General features: G+C 38.5%; 1 protein-coding gene across 1 annotated transcript in view; it reads left to right on the plus strand.

Moving 5' to 3' along the window:
* CERKL (ceramide kinase like) overlaps positions 1 to 19,424 on the plus strand; it is a 45,285-nt gene extending 25,861 nt beyond the window's left edge. The window contains exons 5-13 of the mRNA XM_032237249.1: positions 1,398 to 1,540; positions 6,469 to 6,543; positions 6,967 to 7,144; positions 11,610 to 11,678; positions 12,392 to 12,417; positions 12,492 to 12,600; positions 14,932 to 15,028; positions 16,430 to 16,602; positions 18,041 to 19,424. Coding sequence (XP_032093140.1) covers positions 1,398 to 1,540; positions 6,469 to 6,543; positions 6,967 to 7,144; positions 11,610 to 11,678; positions 12,392 to 12,417; positions 12,492 to 12,600; positions 14,932 to 15,028; positions 16,430 to 16,602; positions 18,041 to 18,122 — 952 coding nt within the window. The 3' untranslated portion in view covers positions 18,123 to 19,424. The remainder of the gene's footprint in view (positions 1 to 1,397; positions 1,541 to 6,468; positions 6,544 to 6,966; positions 7,145 to 11,609; positions 11,679 to 12,391; positions 12,418 to 12,491; positions 12,601 to 14,931; positions 15,029 to 16,429; positions 16,603 to 18,040) is intronic.
* The last annotated feature ends 2,530 nt before the right edge of the window (positions 19,425 to 21,954 follow it).

Below are 21,954 nucleotides of genomic sequence, written 5' to 3' on the forward strand. Positions count from 1 at the left end.
ATGAGTGGTGGCCGGCGTGAGTGGCGGGCTGCTGTGCATGCACATGAGTGTGAATGGGCATGCTACAGCTAGCTATTCATGCAGCCCAATTCTGAATAGGCCACAGCCCGGTAGTGGACACCTGTATTAGAACTTAGTTCACAAAAAAATGCAGCAAGTGTTTGCAGAAGTGAAAGGCGGGCAGAATCTGACTCCTTCTCATTTATATTACCGTATATACTCGAGTATAGGCCGACCCGAATATAAGCCGAGGCACCTAATTTTACCACAAAAAACTGGAAAAGTTATTGACTCGAGTATAAGCCTAGGGTGGGAAATGCAGCAGCTACCGGTAAATTTCAAAAATAAAAATAGATACCAATAATGTTTTTGAATATTTATTTCAAAGAAAAACAGTAAACTAGCGGTGTATTCAATGAAATACTTCACTCACCTCATGATGCTGATGTCCCGCTGTGATGATGATGTCCCGTGCAGCCGCGGGAGCGATGTCCCGCCTCCTATGACACACGGCACAGTGATTCCTATCATTGGATCACTGTACCAGAGGAGGTGGGACATCGCTATGTGGCTGCTTGCCATAACGAGGAGGTGGGACATCGTTGCAGAGCGGCAGGAGGGGGAGGAAGGGGAATCGTAAGACAGCCCTGCATTACATTAGAACGTGAGGAGGGGGGATGGTGCGGTGCGCGCTGCGCGGCAAACTGACACAGAGGGAGGGGAAACTCACAGGGGCACTGGGCCATTCACGAGTGTCACCCAGCGGCATGGCCCCGCCCCTTTTTCTCCTCCATTTCAGGCAAATTTTTCACTGACTCGAGTATAAGCCGAGGCGGCTTTTTTCAGCCCAAAAAGTGGGCTGAAAAACTAGGCTTATACTCGAGTATATACAGTATCATCTGCTTAGATCTGCAAATGTTTTCAGTAGTGTGCCATATAGTTTGCATGCCCTTTTGGCAAATTATGAAAAGGAAAATTGTTCCAGAAATAAAAGATGTCAGAAAGTTATCTTACTAAGTATATCTTTTTTGATACATTGTCTAAGGCATTTCATCTGATGGAATTCATGCTTTTTTACAAATATTTAATAATGATGAGTTTTTGAAAAAAATTAATTACTGTTACAAACGAGATGGATTTTTAATTACAACGAGAATGGTATTTTATATAATTCATTATTAGGATGCAATGAAGATTGATGGTGGGAAAAATGGGAAAAAGGATTGCAAAGGAGGAAACAGTTATTCTTTTCAAAAGAAAAAGGTGGAAGTTATTTTCTCTGTAGAGATAAAAATTAAACTTGGCTAATAAGCTATCTGGAAAAGATAATAAATTTCTAATAATATCTAATGCTTGACTCTAAATTGTCTTACATGTATTATTTAATTATTTTGCAGGGTGGTTTGTGTTGGTGGAGATGGCACTGTCAGTGAGATTGCTCACGGTCTTTTGGTTAGAGCCCAGATGGATGCTGGAAAGAACTGTGATAATGCACTTGTACCAGTCAAATCACAACTTCCACTTGGGATAATACCAGCAGGTGAGAGTACATACACTGTTAATATGAAGAAGGTTGCATGAATAAGAATCTCTACTAGATTTTATAATAGATATAATTATTTTTTAAAAATACATATCGTTCTGCTGTTATTGTTGTACCCTTTGCTTATGATGAACCCATGATATATGTCTTATCTTGTTAATCCAGTAGTCTTTAGCTGTGAGAATTATTTTCTTTGTCATTCTCACACATTTAATTGTGGTTCCTATAAAATCAGACCTTGCCTTTAATTTAAGAACCATTTATGGAAGTACTGTATAGCAAATGTACTGGTCCCTACATCATTTAATGAACAATGCTGAAAAGATAGCAAACCTGAATCATCTTGGTTAATTGTTGAGAGATCTATGTGCATAGAGATGGCAACTGAGTGAGAACGTCCCTCTATAGCCTAATCTATCATTAGGGGTCAGATAATTCATATCACTCATCAACTATAATAGTTATTTAGAGTCAATGTTTATGAGCTACTTCATCAGTTCAAAAGTAAATTTTTAACACAAAGGGAAGAACGCCATTCTTTCTTCCTTTTCCCTACATGTGACCAGATCTTCTCTGAAAGACTAAAGCTCTCTGGAGTAGATTATGGTACATAAGGGGAAAAGAAAACAGTGTTCCTGGAGATGATACACCTCTTTCTCTGTTTTGTGCACTTCCAGATGATAAATAATGGTATTTTCTGAGTAGGAATAAAGTGGTTGGTAGGTGTGAAACATGGAATTATGTAAATTATAAGAAAGAAAGTAACTGACCAAACACCCTGATTGTAGCTGGCAGAAAACTGGTCTAGCTAGAACGAGATGATGTTTTTCCAGCATTTTACTCTCTGTTCTTTAATGTTTTTTAGTTACTGGTATTTTAAGTAGAGGTGTATCAGGAGTGAGTGAGAAATTTTGTGTCACTTTAGATCTGTCAAAGAAATAAAAGCTCTCTCTCACTTTTCTCAGGCTAGAAGGAGGTAGAATTTTAAAAGTTTGTTGCACATAGTACATGTCTTAATTTTTAAGTTTGTTTTAAATTTAGTGAAGGTATAATATACCGGTCGTAGTCTTATAGTCCAAAGACTATAAAGTTTTTTCCCCAATTGAAAATGGTTTGGAATAGAATTAGAATGGAATGGGAATGGGAATTGGAATTGGGAATGGAATTCTTTATTGTCACTTTAAATGTAGACTAATAGCATACATTAAAATGAAATTTTGTTGCATTCAGATCTCAAAAGATAACAATTATGCATATATCCACATACACACACATATATGACACAGAGAAACAACACAGTCTAGTTCAGATGTATACATATACATGGCAAAAAAAAAGAATCTTGGGAGGTTACAGGATCTAGTAATCCTGCTGGAGATACTTTAAACTCCTCCCACAGGCGAACAACAGAAACAGACCCTGAAGTGGGTGTGTGGGTCTGTAACAATACTTCTAGCTCTAAGCACATACCGTGGCGCTTATAAGCAGTGTCCTGAATAATGGGAAGTGAGCTTCCTATAATCGTCTCAGCTGTTCTTACTACTCTCTGTATGGACCTTTGTTTATTTCATATATTTTTTGCAAAACTTAAATGGCTAAATCTTAGTTTAACTGTAAGAATAGAATTTTAAGGAAGGTGTTTTATGTGATCCATTTCCTAAATTTGTGTATACTGTTGTTTCCAGTATGTATATCCTCACATACATCATACTTATTTAGGCAAATGTGTTTCTGTATGAGTTTGAGATCTAAATTTATGCTATAAATTTATAGTATATAATTTATAGTTTGGGCAAAATAAAAGAGATCAGATGAAGGATGCCTGTAATTATTATATTACAATTGTGTTTATTTCTCTGGTTAGTTCCTTAGCTTTTATTCACATATAATATGAATATGAATGATAGCTAAGGAACACAATAAGGAATGAAAAAACTTAGAAAGACAAGGGGAAAGGAATGTAATTGTTATAAAACAAAAGAAATGTATATATTGACTATATAATCTTACAGTCTTAAATCAGTCATTTGCAATGTATTTCTGCTTCCAATTAATTTGTGGAGTGTAAAATATTGTTATGAGACTTAGCTTCCATTATGGCTTGGGCAAAACATCACAGTGTTGGTGCAGTTTTCATGAGACTCTTAGATATGCATGACTAGGAAGTCATTACATCACATTTATCTATTTGGATGAGGGACACATTAACAGACTTATGAATATTCATGACGTCTGGTTAATTAAGTTAATTGTTCTGCAGGAGTGCTTATATTTCCAAGGACATTTCCCTTCACAATTTCTGTCTGGTACCTTATCAGTCATGCTTTGCGTAAACTATAGATACTTTTGTCTTTATTCTTGCTGTTTGGTATTCTTTGGGAATGAAAATTGGTTAGCAAGTTAATATTAGTGTTAAGCAGAAAAGATAGTAGATTCTTATCACGTCTTGAAATATGTGTTTGGAACATGGTGTGAGAAAAGAATGCCACAATTTACATATTTCTATGATAGCTATTAATAAGTAGTTCTTAATACTGCTACCCAAAGCCGCCACTAGGGAAATAGGAAATTTTAATTCTCCAAAGGAGCAATAGCATAGCAATAGGACTTAGACTCACATACCACTTCATAGTGCTTTACAGCCCTCTCTAAGCGGTTGACAGAGTCAACACATTGCCCTTCAACAATCTGGGTCCTCATTTGGTTCCACCACAAAACCGCAAAGCCCTTATCCACGCCGACATAAGTACGGAGGGCAAATCCGTGCCATCCGAAGTGCTAAGGAAAAACGCAACCCTACCACGATGACATAACCGCGGAGGGCAAATCCGCGCCTTCCGAAGCACTCAGCACCCTAAACCTAACCCTAACCCTATCCCTAACCCTATCCCTAACCCTAACCCTAAACTTAACCCTAAACCTAACCCTAAACCTAACTCTAACCCTAACCCTAACCCTAACCCTAACCCTAAAGCAAACCCCTAAACCTAATCCTAACCCTTACCTTAATTTAAATTGGCTTTCTGCCGTCGCGCTGTTTTAAAGCGCTCTTCTGCTGCCACGCTGTTGTCGCGGCGGTGATGACATCACGGAGATGACGTCGCGGCTTTAGCGACGCGGTTTTATCACCGCTATTTTGACGAACGCGGTTTTGTCGTGCCACGCCTCATTTTACCTCAGAAGAATGGAAGGCTGAGTCAACTTTAAGCCTGGTGAGATTCAAACAGCCAAATTGCAGGCAGCTAGCAAGCAGCGGAAGTAGCCTGCAGTACTGCACCTTAACTACTGCGCCACCACAGTGGTTAGAGTGCAGTACTGCAGGCTACTTCCGCTGCCTCTTTACTTTCAGTTGCCTGTCAAAACTTGCAACTGTAAATATTTGATCAACATTTATTATATACCAATATCTTTTCAATACCAAATAAAAGTTAATGAAGAGAATAGTCATTGTAATGATAACTAGAACTGATGCACTACTAAAGCTCTTGTTCCTGTAAACTTTAAATCTGTGAAATGTGGTATCATAAGGGAAAGACAAGTTTCTCACAAGCAAAACAAATGGGGAAGCTGACAGGAATGGGAGGGAGGGAAGGCAGAGGGTAGGAAGGGGAGGGAAGGAAAGGAAAGGAAAGGAAAGGAAGGAAGGAAGGAAGGAAGGAAGGAATTCTTTCCACAGCTTTCCACAAGGAAACTCAATGGGGAAGCTAGCAGGAAGGCAAAAGTCCCTTGGTTCCAATTGCTTTTTTGCCCACCTATGATGGTTTTGTTTCTCTGTTAGGTAAGTTAGATATGATAACTTAATAGGGCAAGGAATATTTAGTAATGTATAATTCTCAAACTTCGCTGAGGGAAGAAAAATATATGAAATAATTATGCAGGGTTTGAATCAGAAGTACAAATACTTTGTTCATACATCACAATAAGGTGTTATTTGTTTAATTGGTGAACAATAGCTGGCTCACATAGTACAATATGTCAAACCAATAAATAGACAAAATTGCTTAAATTGGGAATTCTTGGGCCTTACCAACATAGTTTACTGAATCCAAAACTCAAATGGGAACTCCTTCAGTACAATTATCCTGAGCTTATTAAGCACTCTTTTTTCTTTTTTCTTTTTAAATGTGTTTTTATTTTCCATTTCATTTTCGTACAGTCACATATATACTGTGCATAACCGGGGCCATATAACATTAAACAATAAACACAGCCATTCCTCTTGTCAACAATACCCCCCAAAATAGAAACCCAATGTACCTCTTTGACCCTCCATACACCCTTTCTTTTGCCCCTCTCCAACTTCCCTTCTTCCCTCCATCATTCCCCTCTACCCTACTTCCCCTCCCCCTCTACCACTCCTCTCTCCCGATACACTCCCTCCCTTCCTTCTCCCCCTCCCTCCAGTCCTCTCTCCCACCCTCGCTACCCCTCTTTCTTCTATCCCTCGCACTCTTATTTGTATACTAAGCAAAATCATTATTCTATTTAGTCTCGTTAAGAGACTAGAATCTTAACTAGAAGAAAAAAAATCCTATCAAGTAATTATTTAAAAATCAGGAAAACCAAATCTATTGTATTTCATTGGTTCAGTTAGTGCAGAAATGGAATAATAGTGCCATCTGCAAAATCAAGATATAAATGAAGAATGAGTTCAATGTTACCTTTTAAATTGTTGGATCCTCACCTGAATTAAATGCTCAAGATTGAGAAAAGATATGGTCAATAAACCTAATCTGATTGTTGAGTGTACAACTGTGCCAATGTTGAAAATGTGTGTTTCCAAACAGAAGCTAACCATAGTTTATTAAATCTTTCTTTACTCTAATTTGGTGATCATTCTATATTTGTAAATTTTGTTTAACAATTCTTCATGCTGATTTGGAGAATTCATCCATGAATATTTTTTAATTATTCTATCTTTACAGGCTCCACTAATATTTTGACACATACTCTGAATGGAATCCAACATACACAAACAGCAACGTTGCATATAATATTGGGTAAGTATTGTACACCTGAAATTTTAGAAAGGAATAGAATAATAAATATCCAGTGGTCTTGATTTTTATACATGGAATAAACAGGATTCTATCTAACATTTGTCAAAATTATGATTCAGATCTTCTGTGGGATGGAACATGCTTTCTGGAATTTATTTTTAATTTATTGCAATGAGACAATTGTATTGGGTACGGTTTCGTTGACGAAGTGTGTGTCCCATTTAAATGCTGTCCCTTGGAGGCACACTCCAAGGCACACTCCTCTTGACTTTTACAAACACAGGAATGCACTCTTGTGTCTTGTACAAAATTGTGTCCTAGGATTTTGATCTTCCAGCCCCTTTCCAATTAACATACAATAGCGTTAGGAAATGAGTCCACTTATAAAATGTACATATGTTTGTATTAATGCTACAATATTAGGGCATCTAAAGTCAGTGGATATGTGCACCTTCAGTAGCCCTATCAAGCTACTTCGCTTTGGATTCTCTTCTATGTTTGGCTTTGGATCAAGGACTCTAGCCTTGGCTGAAAAGCATCGCTGGATTCCACCAAATCAGCGCAAAGATTTTGCTGTAATCAAGACCCTAGCAAGCCTCAGGTAAGATGAATTTGAAATCATTATGGTATTAATGTAGGGATATTTTTAAGTGAATAATTATGCTATACAAATTAGATTATTTGCATTCTAGTTTTATCAATTCCCCAAAATCTAAAGAGACAGTTTTTACATTGTGGTGAAGAGAAAACAACAGACTTCTTGTGAGGAAACCAGAGTGCCTAGAGATTCAGTGTCTGCTAAGCATAAGGCTGCTCTGAAGAAAAGAGGGAAGGGGGAGGGTTGGAGAAGAAGATTGAGGGAGATGGCAGATGCCAGAGGATGACAAAGAGAAGCCTACAGAGAAAGCACCTGCTGGATTATCGGCCCTCCATAAACAAACTCCCCCACCCTTCTGTGCTTCCTGGCTGGGACTCAGCCCACCGCCCAGGCAGAGGGAAGAGGGCTGGTTCCTCATGCTGGAAAGCCTTACTTAGAGAGAAAGAAGGGACCAGAGGCTGTTTCCAATAAGGACACTGCTGGTGTGAGCAGGTGACCAATCCTCAAACTGCTGCTGTCAGATCCACTTAGTTTCTTGGTTAGATATTTTATTTTGACCGTTACTGTGAGTTATTGGTTTGGACTGATGAGGTTGGATCTCTTTATGTTTTCAACTCGTTGAATGCTCAAGGGATTGGGAAGAATAAATGTCAGTATATGTTCCCAATATCTTGGAGAGTTTGTTACTCGCTAGTCAGTTCTTTACCTCTCTGTCTACAAGGGTCTCTGCCACACAAGTTAATGGCTAATGCTAAGGAGTAATTCTATACCCATCTGTCCATTCATGCCCATCACACTCTTCCCTTTTCAGTAAGTGCAGTTATGTAGAGTGAGAAGTAGTGAGCTAAAGAAATTAAAGGCAGGAATTCAGAAAAAAGAAAAGGAATTCAAACTAAATGTAGTTTACAGCAGTGTTTTTCAACCACTGTGCCGCGGCACACTAGTGTGCCGTGACATAGTGTAAGGTGTGCCGTGGGAAAATTACTTTATATATAGTCAATATAGGCACAGAGTTAATTTTTTTTAACATTTTCTAATGGTGGTGTGCCTCGTGATTTTTTTCATGAAAAAAGTGTGCCTTTGCACAAAAAAGGTTGAAAAACACTGGTTTACAGAACTATTTACTATATCACTCCATACTTTTCTCTGCAGCCCATCCTTCCCCCACATTCAGAAAATGGTTGCCTTTTCTTCAATCGTCTCCTTCCCTCCCCTGAAAGGATCTTGTCAATTCCTATTTAATAACTTTTCTTCTTTCACCATATACACTTTTTAATTGCCTATTTGCTGATTTTTTAAAATGCTTTATTCTGCCATGACCATTTTCTTTTACTTCTGTAGAACAAAGTAGGCAGAAACACATTTTTATATAAAGTCATTTTAGCCACTTTTAACAAGTATTTATTCTATACATGAGAGCTTTGGTCTTGTCTAGTATTTTCTGCAAATCATTTGTGTTTCCAGCCCACAGTTCAGCATCAACTTTATAGCTTCATATAACAAATCAACAACATCTCTAACATTAACACACAGGCGTTTGTTGTACATTTATTCATAAATATATTAAATAACAGATTATTCTGCATCCTTGTCTTACTCTTTGGTCATTACCGAATCATTCACTAAGCATTCCATTTGTTCTCACGTATTTATTTATTTCCATTGTATACTGTTCTTGAAAAATATTGTATATTTCAAGACTATTCAGTTTACCATGCATTTTCTGTAAATGAGCAACTATACAAACTTCCCTTTTTAACCATTCGTACAGTATGTTTTTCAATTATTTGCTAAAGAATGCAATTCTGGCCTAATGGATAACATAGAGGCACACTGCATTTCTGAAATTTTCTCATTATTCCACCTTATACTTTTTCAATCAGAATTCTTCTAAATACTTTTTCAGGGACACTTAGCAAACAATCCTCCCATACTTTTTTCCTCTGAAAACTCTTACTCTCTTTTCTGTAGTCTGAAAAACATTAATGCCTTATACTTTTTCAATGTATTATTTCCTTTGAACCATTTTTAAAGCATTAATGTAGCATTTATTTCAACCCCCCTCTTCAGTATGTCGCTCTCTTTAAAAATTTCTTTTGCCATTACTTTACTTAAATATCAAAAATGATTAAATAGAATGAAATTAGTTTTACATTTATTCTGCCAGGAGCTCTTTGTTTAGCGCATTGAGATGTTTCCATTAAAAAGAATTTAAATTGTTTTGCATTTTTCTGTCTCTTTTAATTTTTTTTTACTGTTCTTTGCTCTCTTAGACTCCATTCTTTTCCACTGCCTTTTGGAAGTTATTTTCTTAGTTGCTTAATTTTTCATCCATAGCCTCTTTCACTTCTTTATTCTACCAAGTGTTCTTTTTCATATTTCTGTTCAGTAGGACGTAGTTCAGTCTATTCCATGCAACTTCAAATTCTTCTTTTCTTACATTCATTTTTCATTCATTCTTTTGAGGATTTAGTCTGTCTCCTGTGGTGGGTTTCAAAAATTGTTCAAACCTACTCTGTGGGTGTGGCCTCCTTTGTGGGAGTGGCTTGCCTCCCATGTGACCAGATGGGAATGGCTTGCCGCCCATGTGACCGGATATGAAGATGCTGACGACACTTGTCAGAACCACCTTAAATTACCTCACACACAGCACTGACATGCATAAGAATATGATGTAAACTTGTTTTTTAAAAGGCATCTTTGGTTTGCGTTAAAACTTCAACACACGCAATGTTCTGATTGCACCACAAACGTAGTAGTCATCCTTACCTTTCACAGAGGCACTGAGTTTTATAAATATGAGCATGATAGTGTAGAATAATCATATCCAAGGACCAGTGGTGGGTTTCCAAAAATTTTTGGAACCTCTTCTATAGGTGTGGCCTGCTTTCCGGGTCCACTGGTGGAACCTCTTCTAACCGGTTCGGTAGATTTGACGAATCGGTTCTACTGAATAGGTTTGAACTGGTAGGAACCCACCTCTGTCTGTCTCTCAATACTTTATTCAAACAGGATTCATACTTTCTGTTCCTGCAGTTATTCTAGTATAAACTCTGTGATATACCGTTCAATATTTAGCCTTGATATTAATTTTGTATATTTCTTTGTATGAAACTACCGTATTTATCGGCGTATAACACGCACCGGCGTATAACACGCACCCCCCATTTTAACACAAAAATTTGAGTAAAAATTTTTTTCATTAAAAATAAATGACTTGGAAGCTCGGAACTTAATGTTGGATTAAAATTTATAACATTAGAACATGAATTATAACATTAACTCCTCTTAAAAGGCAAATATGAAATGAAAAAACACCTCTTTGAGCAAAAAAACTTAATCAGAATCACTGCTTTTTGGAAAACCAAAACCTCTTCCTCATCTTCACTCTCTCCCTCTTTTTTCCCTTCCTTCCCCCTTCCTCTTGCCTATCAACTTCATCCTCTTTGTCTTTCTGCTCTTTCCCTCTCTTCCCCTTTTCTTCCTACCTCCTTCCTTCTCCCTCCCTTCTTCTTTTTCTTCCTTTCTTCTTCCATCTTCCTCCTTCTCCTTCCATTCTTTCTCCTTCCATCCATCTTTTCTCCTTCCATCTTCTCCCCCCCTCCCTTCTTCTTTTCCTCCCCCCTCCCTCCTTCCTTCCTCTCCTTCCCTTTCTCACACACAGGAAGGGGAGGGGGGCTATCTAGTCGCTTTCACAGCATAATTTCTTTATCTAACTTTTAAAAAACAGTGTGCAAATCAAACGAGATTTTCGTAACCTGCGAAGCACCAAGTTATATTATGTTGTTACAAATTCGCAGCTACTCCATTCTTTCTGATAGGGAACTACATTTCCCAAGATGCCTCAGGTCCTCAAAGCGCTGAACGCAGCTTTGCAATTGACTCCAGCGAGGCCTGGCAGCCGCCGGCTGGGGTGGTTGTCAGGGCGATGCGGAGCGGACGCGCCGTTTGTTACTGCTTCCAGCAATCAAGACGGACAAGGGAAGCGACTGAAACGGACGCTGGCCGCAGGAGAGCGAGGCTGCTGCCAGCCGTTTCACCTTGCGCAGCGAATTTGACTGGGTCCCGGGGCTTCTGCCGGGTGGCAGAAGCCCGGGACCCAGTCAAATTCGCTGCGCAAAGTGAAACGGCCGGCAGCAGCCTCGCTCTCCTGCTGCAGCTTCTGTTTCAGTAGGGAAGAAAACTTCCTTTCGCTTCCCGAATTTGACTGGGTCCCGGGGCTTCTGCCGGGCGGCAGAAGCCCGGGAAGCGAAAGGAAGTTTTCTTCCCTATTGAAACAGAAGCCGCAGCAGGAGAGCAGGGCTGCTGCCGGCCGTTTCACCTTGCGCAGCGAATTTGACTGGGTCCCGGGCTTCTGCCACCCGGAGTATCGGCGTATAACACGCAGGCAGGGTTTAAGCTTGCAATTTTAGTTTTAAAACTGCGTGTTATACGCCGATAAATACGGTAAATCTTGTTCTGTCCGTAGACCAGAAGATTGTGAAATATCATTCCTCTCATCGAAGCATCTACAGCAAGATGCACAAGAAAATGATAGGTAAGTAAACTAGTCAGAGGTTAATGAATGCCAAACTTTATTTTGTCCATAATATTAATTCTGATTAATTTAACTATGAGGGTTCATATCCTGTTTCCCTGAAAATAAGCCCTCCCTGGATAATAAGCCCAGTTGGGCTTTTGAGCGCATGTGCTAAAATAAGCCCTGCCCCAAAAATGTCCTCCCCGAAAATATTGCAACACAGCAGCAGCCATGAGGTGACCATGCTCTCTGCCTCCTGCACCTCAAAAATAATTACACCTCCCCAAAAATAAGGGCAAGCGCTTATTTCACGAGGTCAAAATATAATAAGACCCTGTCTTATTTTTTGGGGGGGGAAATTGTATCATTTAACTAATTTGCTAATGTTCGTTATATTGCATTCTGCATTCAATGTTTTCCTAAAAGGACCAATTTAATATACCTGAAGGAAATATGAGGGAGTCATGTTTCATTTAGATTTTGCTGTGCTGCAAGTAGTTTTCCATTATGGTAGTATATTTTGTCTTAAAACATGAATAAAAAATAATGATGTTTACTTCAACAATGAAGTGAACTCTCAAATTATGTAATTAATACAGGATTTAAAGCTGTTCTTTCATAAAGACAATTTTGCTTTAATTCAGTGTTAGATGCTTATTTTCACGACAAGCAAGCTGTGATTTATTTATTTAGTCATCCTTTAGTGACTTTTAATTTGTTATTATTTTTAGAAGGAAGGAAGGGAGACTTAAATCAGGTAAGTCTGCAAGTTTAATCATTCATCAAACATAATTAGGGTTACTTGAAGTTAATACAATATGTTATATTTAGACCGCACAGGTGAATGGCAGAGAATCGAGGGTCACTTCCTGAACGTGAGCATTATGGCGATCCCTTGCCTCTGTTCAGTGGCACCAAGAGGCTTGGCTCCTAATACCAGGTCAGTGAGGATTTGTGGGATTAAACTAATGTCCTTAACACCTTCTTGTAGAAGCTTGGCTTTTTCAGATTGCACGCAATCTAGAACCTCAGGGTTGGGAGAGCACGGGAAAAAAAATTGACCGATAGTTGATTCTGCATCTTGGGGAATTGTAATCAGTTTTTGTTCAGGCAGATGCGGTCTTCCATCTAGAATAATCATTGGATAATTATGGTGATTAAATTATCTTAGAAGTCTGACTTAAGTGGTAGTCACAAGTAATAATCTCCTTTGGGCTTTGTTAATGGGGAAATCTAGACCTTTGGTTTTCACTGATTAAATTCAGTTATTGTGAAAGCTAAATATAAGTGCTAAAGGGAAAACCTGCACGCATAAGGAAAAGCAAAAGGAACTGACAATGAAAGACCAGAATTTCATTTCAACCTTGTTATTTTTTTTTTTGATCATTGACATTTGCTAAACCTACTAGTTCAGCTGCTAGATTACTGTGACTCTTGTTAATTTTATGATTCACCAATACCTCAGCAGCAGGGAGAATCCGTGGCCCTCTCGGCTTCGCTAAGTATAGCTTTTAGCAACTCCAAATGTCAGTCATAAGGGAAGAAGGCTAAAAAAAACCCTTCAAAAATTTGTTTGTTTCTTTCATTTGTATGCCACCCTTTTCCCCAAAGGGGACTCAGGGCGGCTCACAACTCAAACAAGGGAAGGGGGATACAAACAATTTGGCAACAACACAAAATAATACATAATTTAAAAGCACAACAATCATACCATTCGAGATAGGGGCAACGGTTGTTTAGCCCCAGACCTGTCGGAACAGCCAGGTTTTAAGGGCTTTGCGGAAGGCCTGGAGGGTGGTGAGGGTGCGAATCTCCACGGGGAGTTCGTTCCAGAGGGTCGGAGCAGCCACAGAGAAGGCTCTCCTCCGAGTAGTCGCCAGTCGACACTGGCCGGCGGATGGAATTCGGAGGAGGCCTAGTCTGTGGGATCTAATCGGTCTGGTGGAGGTAATTGGCAGCAGGTGGTCTCTCAAGTACCCAGGTCCAATACCATGAAGGGCTTTATAAGTGACGACTAGCGCCTTGAAGCGTATCCGGAGACCAATAGGCAGCCAGTGCAGCTCGCGGAGGATAGGTGTTACGTGGGTGAACCGAGGTGCACCCACGATCGCTCGCGCGGCTGCATTCTGGACAAGCTGAAGTCGCCGAATACTCTTCGAGGGCTGCCCCATGTAGAGCACGTTGCAAAATGAAATAAATAGAAGCCTTTTAATGTTTCCACTTTGGAGTTGCAAACCTTAAGAGTTTTGTAACTTTGGGTTGGCTAAAAACTGCATCAGCCTTTAAATGTTATGGATGAGGGTAACAGTGCAAAGGAAATTGGGATTACAGAAAAAAGTTTTAAAAATAAGTAAGGGAATAAATTTTAATTGTGTAATAAAATATTTTTACTTTCATTTATTTATTAAATTTATATACTGCCCATCTGTTTGAGGAAAATATACCAGTTATGCTTATATCTTTTTTCCTCACATCTTTTTTTATTCCCTCATAAAAATATACAGGTAATATTACTACTAGTAATTATAATAAATATTCCATACATAATGTACAATCACTGGCATTGTTTTGGCTGCAAAACCTGAAAGAATGGGTTCAGTTAATACCCTGGCATACAACTTGTGATATCTAAGACAACTCAAAAATTGATAAAATGTGTAATGTCAAGATTTGCCACAACTTGTAGTTCCTTCTGAATAAACCAGATTAGAAACTGGGTGACTATGAGTTTTAGTCCCATTTTAGGCACAAAGCCCTAAGAAAGAGGCAATTGTAAATCAATTGTGAAAAATCTTGCCTAGAAACTGCAAGGCAATCTTGAGAATTGGACACGATTGAACAGATGGGGAAAGAAATCTTACAAAGTTAAAAAAAAAAAACTAGGACTAGACCAGTGTTTCTCAACCTGGCTGGGGAATTCTGGGAGTTGAAGTCCAGACATCTTCAAGTTGCCAAGGTTGAGAAACACTGGACTAGACACACTTCTACTTGCATCTTAATTCCTACCAGTCATTGGTTACTGTTCCAATATGCCAATTGTCCAGAGAAAAGCTATATCTACAAATATTATCATATGCAGATCTATGCAGTTATTTTCTGGAAACATTAAGGTTGACAATGTCATGCATTGGATATTATTTTATTTTTAAAAGCAGAGATGAATTACTTGGGTTATTAAGGTAGATTCCTGATTATACTGCATCATCTTCTGATTAATTCATTGTTAATTGCATTATTTAATGCCTGCTTAACTGAACTGTCTCATTTCTAGATTGGATGATGGAAGCATAGCTCTTATAACTGTAAGGAATACTTCCCGGCAAGAATTCATTAAACATTTGAAAAGATATGCTAGTCTGAAAAACCAGGTAAAATATTACTCTTGTGTTTGCAACCTGACATTATTTGATTTAAATTTTCTTAGCAGCTGCATTCACCAAAAGTCAGAGAAAGGAATAAGAGGAGGAGGAGGAAAAAAATATATCACATTTTTAAAAGATAATGTAATAAAACCAAAGATTTAAGGTGGAAAAAAATTCATGATATAAGATTTTAATGCTTTTATAACGAGTCTTAAACTTCCTGTCAGAATACATTAGCCTACCTTTTCCTGATTTTGAAGATCACCAGACTAAGTCAGATTAGCCTATTTCTGCCCATCTGTTGCAGTTTTATTACAAACGGTTCTTATATGCAGGAGGTACTACAGTACAAATCTTCTAAACTGATTTTTTAAAAAATCCCAAATGCTATATTTAAATATATTGTGTGCTGTATTTAGGGCAAGAGAAAGCTTGTTACATTTTGTAGATCATTTTTTATTTTTATTTTCACTTACACACATATTCAGAGTTAGTCAAGTCCTACACAGTGTATAGCTTTTCCTGACAATGGAAGTGACAAGATAACCATTGTATTTCTTTCCATGGTTTTTTATTTTGATATCTGAACCAAGTACAGTACTTCAGCTTATCATTCTCACAACAAATCGAAACAGAAGCCTTGATTTGTTCTTGGCTTCTGATTATTGGATTGCTTTATGTAGATAGCTATATTGTGATGAAAACTAGTTATTCCATATTTTTTGAAGTTGCTGCCAGTGATAGGAAGGATCAAGAGACTCTCAAGAGATTATGGTTTACCACAATCATGTAAACACGTTTCAGATAATTGATACAAAATATGATAGCAAACACTTCTATCCAGCATTTGTTCAACACAGTATATTTGGTTTGGATTGCATGGGGGAGAGGTAGGGAAGAATCTGAGCCTATTTTCACAATGGGATGTATCATAGTACTTCGTTAATAAGTACCAAGGATCGTTCCTTTATAGTTTGGGAAATATAGATTAGGATTTATGGGTATTCAGCAAGGTTCACAATAATGACACAATCCTATCTGCCTGGTATCCAAAGATGAACTAAGGAAGGTCAATCATCCAATGCAGAATTAAGCATATACATGTTTTCCTAAGATGTGTTTGGGTGAGAGTACCATTTAAGTTTTATTTCTTGATTTTACCAATGCTGCAGAATCAACAGATAAAATAAAATCACATAGCAAAATGTAGAATAATTTTTTAAAATTGAAACTTTGTTTTGCAAATTCCATTCTCCAAAGCCCATTCAAATTTTCCTCTAAGAATTCTAAAACGTTCAGCGATATATTCGTCTTCTAGCATTATTTTTCCACTCTGTAATGGAAGCCGACATACGACAAACCTCTGCAGATATCAAACTGTTCAACTGTTTATGCTTTGTATTTTAGTTCAGCTTTCCTTTTATTGATACTTACATTGTTGAAGAAGTAAAAGTCTGTCCAAGAATTGGAATGAAACGTATCCCTGCAGATAATCTAAATTGCATAGATTCTGAAGAAAATACATTTCCCTGGAATATAGATGGAGATTTAGTGGAATGGGCATCAGAAGTTCATATCCGGTAGGATTACATTTTGTCATGTTTGAACAAAAAGTGTTGGTAATTCCTTTTAGTTTAGCATAAGTTTTGTATGGTATATTTCCACATTTTACACTGGATAATGAGAAAATTCACATTGAGCCAGCGTTTGGTTCTAATTCTTGCAAAAAGATATTTGCCCTAAGATGATCTAGGAGTAATGGGAAAGTTGGAGTATTTAAGTGGCTTGTCCGTTTAAAGTTTCACAGTAATATATTTTTCTGTCCACTGCTGTATGATGGCCTACTTCTCTTCTTGGACCATAGCCAAGTCTTACATTTGACGCAAAGAGCATCTCGTAATGGGAAAACATAATCATGCCTATCTCTACCTGACATTTATATGCCATATTTGCATATAAGCAGATACATCCAAATACAATCTGTAATCTATAGACTTGAATTTTAGTGTTTGTTTTTTATTGTCTGATGCCAGTATATCCAGCTGCAAAGTGTACAGGATTAGGCAAGACACTCTGGCATGCCAATCCTTTATGACACACATATTGAAAAGTCAGTTTAGAGTTTAATGTCAGGTAACAAATATCTCAGTGCTATTTTCCAGTCAATAAGTTTTTTAAATCAAACACTATTTGATGTTTGTGTATATCCTTGCTGGTTGGAATCTGGAGTTATATCGGGAGGTAAGTATATTCTGTAGTTAGACTTTATGTATACAAGTAATCCTCGAATTATGACAATTGAACCCAAACGTTCTATTCTTCAGTGAGACATTTCTGCCCTGTTTTTACGACCTTTCTTGCCTCATTTGCTAAGTGAATCACTGCAGTTAATAAGTTAGTAACCTGATAGTTGAATGAATCTGGCTTCCCCATTGACTTTGCTTGTCAGGCCACAAAAGGGGATCCCATGACTGTAAAACACAGCAATGGCCATAAGTATGAACCAGTTGCCAAGCAGCTGGATTTTAATCACATGACTATTGGGATGCTGCGAAGGTTGTAATTGTGAAAAACAGTCATGTTACTTTTTTCAGTGCTGTTGTAACTTTTAAGTGGTCACTGAATGAACTGTTGGAAGTCAAGCACAACCTGTACTTGCTGCATTCAAAAAGCCTGTCAAAAAGTTGAGAAATGTGGCTGAAGCTAATTTGAGTTGCAAGTGAAAATAAAAGCACACAAAATAACAATCAAACTCTCTGCAACTCAGCAATACATCCATGCTTTGGCGCCATCAGTTCCATTTTCCTCAACTTATTTGTTATACAAATAAATTACACACAAATATTTCCCCAAATTGGATTTCCATTTGTGTGAAGAGGACTATAGGGGAAATTATTTTTCTTCTATTTTTTTTCTATTTATCTACAGTATTTCTTTTCAAAAGCACATGAACAAAAGTACATTTTCAGATAAAGCAGTAATACGATCATAATTTTTCTGTGTTTCTTTCATTTTCAGGATACATCCCCAGTTGATTAATCTATATGGAGGAAATGTTGTTATTTTGGATAATCTTAAAGAATCCTGCAGTTGTATTTAGAAATAATCTATGAAGAGAAAATTTACCTACTTTCTACCCCAATCATATTGATATGACAAAAATTGCATAAGGACACGGAAGCCCAGATGATTCAAGTTAGAAGTATGCTGTGTATCTCAAGATTCAACTCAACAAAGTTCAGAGTCATGGGAAAATACCCACTTTCTTATCGGGACAATTGCTGTCACTTTCACCTTCAGGTGAAAGTGAAAGCATATTTTGTGATTCCTGTTTTGGGTTTTGTAAGCAAATCGCACACCTATAACTTTGACAAATTTTCAGGAATATTAAATAATTAGGGGACAATACCTGCCCAATTTAAAAATAATAATGTAGAAGTCATTTATTCTATGTTAGGGAAGTTGGCTCTTTCAGTTCTAAAATGATTTTAAGTTCCTGTGTGTAACTTCATTGTTTTCAGACAAAACTAGATGGTACTTATCCCTAAAATTGCACCATCATTTTTAGACAGCTAGGTCAAAGTGATGAAAGGAGGAAAACATTCACTGACTGCCCCCGAGTGGATGGTGTCCTGTACACAGGGAATGATCTGACTTGCCTGTACTATACCAGGGCTTTTCAAACTGTATTTCATGGAAATCTAGCAATCTGCAAGAATGTACTATGTCATAGTTCCACAAGAGACTAAAGCATTGCTGCCCAAATTGGATCAAAGTATTTTCTCCCCCTTTGGGTAACCCATAAACCCATTACCCAATCACAACAGGGACATTTAAATAAACCTACATTGGGTAAAAAATAAACCAAAACCCTTTATGATAAAGAGTTTTGAGGTAATGAAGGGAAAAGTTTTGAAAGCACTGTACCGAAGGCAAAATGAAAATTCATTTTAACACAGCCAGTTTTCTATCACTGAGCTTTGCCTCTTGATCAGGAGTTCCAGATTTGGTTCAGGTCTTTTAGTAGTTGATTATAATGAATGAACTCATTACATTAAACTGGGCATTCACCTGACCTTTTTAGAACATCTTAAAAATTCCTTTCTAATAATTCACAAATTACAGGATGGTTAATATATAAAATTATTACCCAGTTTTTAATTGAAAAAGAAATATATCTGCATACCACTGTGAACATTTTTCAGTTTGTTCTTTAAAGCAAAACAACTAAAATACTTAGCTATGAATTGAATTATAATTTTACGTGAGTAAATAAAATAAAAGTTGAAGTTGGCACATCAATTAGACATGCCCAACATAGTTTTACTGGCAACCATTAGGCAGATTTTGGCTGGTTTTTGAAATAGGAATCAGTGTATTTGTACATTGTGGCCTTATATTAAACCTGTTCCTTATATAATTCATTCGTAAAAAAATAATCCAGCAAAAGCACCAAATTCTTTGCATTGTTTCATTTTGTAAAAAGTACAACTATTTCCAAGATGACTGTATCTTGGAAACATAATAAGATGTCTTCATTGCAATTTCGTTCACTCTTAAGAGTATATATCTTGATTGTTATTACAACTATCTGTGCATTACTCTGGGCTACGAAGTCTATTCCCTGCTTGCTATATGGCTAGAATTTTTCTTTTTCTGTTCAATTGTGTCCAGTTTTTGGATTTTCTGGACAGTTTTCTTGGCAAGTTTTTTCAGAAGGTTCTCATTGCCTCCTTCCTAGGGTTGAAAGTGACTGTCCCAAGGTCACTCATCTGGCTTTGTGCCCAAAGGCAGGGCTAGGACCTGCAGTCTTTCAGTTTTTACCCCGGTGCCTTACCACACCACCAAACTGTCTGACTAGCACAATTATTAACATCACTGGGGATGTGCTGATTCTTTGAAAGAGGGGTTCTGTAATAAATGGGACTGCATTCAATGCACTCCTTTTTAATGATTAACTCAGCTGCCTTTTTCATCCAGCTGCTCCCAGTTGTCTCTGTGCATAAACATCCATTTCATGCAAATGCAAAGTAAGATGGGATCAGCTTCTGAAAGACCTGCCTGCTTTAATAATTTCAAGAAAGGATTTTCATGTATGATTCCATTCACTGGGAAGACTTTCACAGATTTATCAAGGCCCTAGTATTTATAAAATGACATAAATGTTAGTAGAAAGGAACTCATCAAATTATCAGATCACACAAAGCTGGCAGGAATAGCCAACACCCTGGAAGACAAGCACAGGTTCCAAAAGCATCTTGAGAGACTTGAACAATAGGCTCTATCCAATAAAATGAAAACTAATGTGGAGAAAAGCAAGGTTTTGCATTCAGGCTGGAAAAACCAAAGGTACAAGTACAGATTAGCTGTACTTGGCTCAAAAACAATAACTGTGAGAGAGACCTTGGAATCCTAGTGGATGATCACTGAAATAGGAGTCAGTTTTTTGGCAATAATCAAAACTAATGCAATCCTTGGTTGTATAAACAGAGGCATAGAATCAAAATCACATTAAGTATTACTATCGTTTTATAAAGCCTTAGTAAGGCCACACCTGGGTCCGTCACAGCACTGCAGACGCAGCTGCGACTTTCTTGCAGACACCGCCGCGGCACTGAGCCAGCGGCATAATGGCTCTGCTGGTGCTGCCTGGCCGGCCAGTGCCTTGCTGGCTGCTCTCTGGGAGCCGGGACTCCTGCGTCGTCTGGTGGGACCTCTTCACTGAGGAAGTGCTGCACTGCTTCACGCTGGACGCGGGGCCCGTCGCTCGCCTGGTCCTCTTGCCGGACAGCTGCAGGGTGACTCGCGGCGCCCGAGGCGGCTCCCTGGGAACTCAACCAGGTGGGCCGGCTTCTGCTTTGCTCCAGGAGTTTTGGGGTGGGCTAGAGGGGGCTCCTGCCCTGAGCGGAAGCACCCCCGAGGCCGCCCGCCACATGTAGCTCTTCCCGACATCCCTCTTGGGCCCGACCGAGGAAGTCTTCCTTGCCTTGTCCCGGGCAGCAGGGCTTTAAAGTGGTGGCAGGGCCCTGGCAGCAGGGCTTTAAAGTCCCGCTCTATAGCGGATGGCACCAGGATTTTAAAGCCCTGCCACCGGGGCCCTGCTGCCACTTTAAAGCCCTGCTGCCGCCGGGGCTTCCGCTCTTGTCTCACCGGCCATGAAGCTCACCACACGTCACTGATATGAAGAATGGTTGCAGGATTTGGGTATGGATAATCTAGAGAAAAGAAGGACTAAGTGGGGGGACATGATAGTAATATTCCAGTATTTGAGGAGCTGCCACAAAGAATAATGGGTCGACTTATTTTCAAAACCACCAGCGGGCAGGACAAGAAACAATGGAGGAAACTACAATGGAGAGAAGCAACCTAAAACTGAGAAACTTCCTAACAGTGAGAGCAATTAACCAGTTGAACAACTTGCCATCAGAAGTTGTGGGTGCTTCATCATTGGGGTTTTTAAAGAGACCGGATAGCCACTTGTCTGGAATGACATAGAGTCTCCTGCTTGAGCAGAGGATTGGACTAGAAGACCTCAAATATCCTTTCCAGCTCTATTCTGAATTGAAAATTGAATTATTTATTCAATTTGTACAGCTGCTTATCTCAAACCAGTGTCTCTGCATGGCAAATAATGATTAAAACAAGATACCAAGATAAACGAAATACAAATAGAAACCAAGAGATGATATAATCTGTCAGTGTCAGCATTGCTACACACTTGGGATCTGAATCCAGGCACATTGGATGTCTTCAAGGCCTTCCTAATCTCAGGAGGGAGTGTGTTTCAGAGGACAGGTGCTATGGCAGAAAAGGCACATCTCATGGTGACATTCCTTGGCTGAAGGGAGCATGTCTATCCTGCTGCATCAGATTGGTTGGGCAGAAACAATGGGAGAAGACAGTCCTTCAGTTAAATCTCATAAGGGCTTTAA

The sequence above is a fragment of the Thamnophis elegans genome, chromosome 1 (assembly GCF_009769535.1).
Source record: "Thamnophis elegans isolate rThaEle1 chromosome 1, rThaEle1.pri, whole genome shotgun sequence".
In the NCBI taxonomy this organism is placed as follows: Eukaryota; Metazoa; Chordata; class Lepidosauria; order Squamata; family Colubridae; genus Thamnophis; species Thamnophis elegans.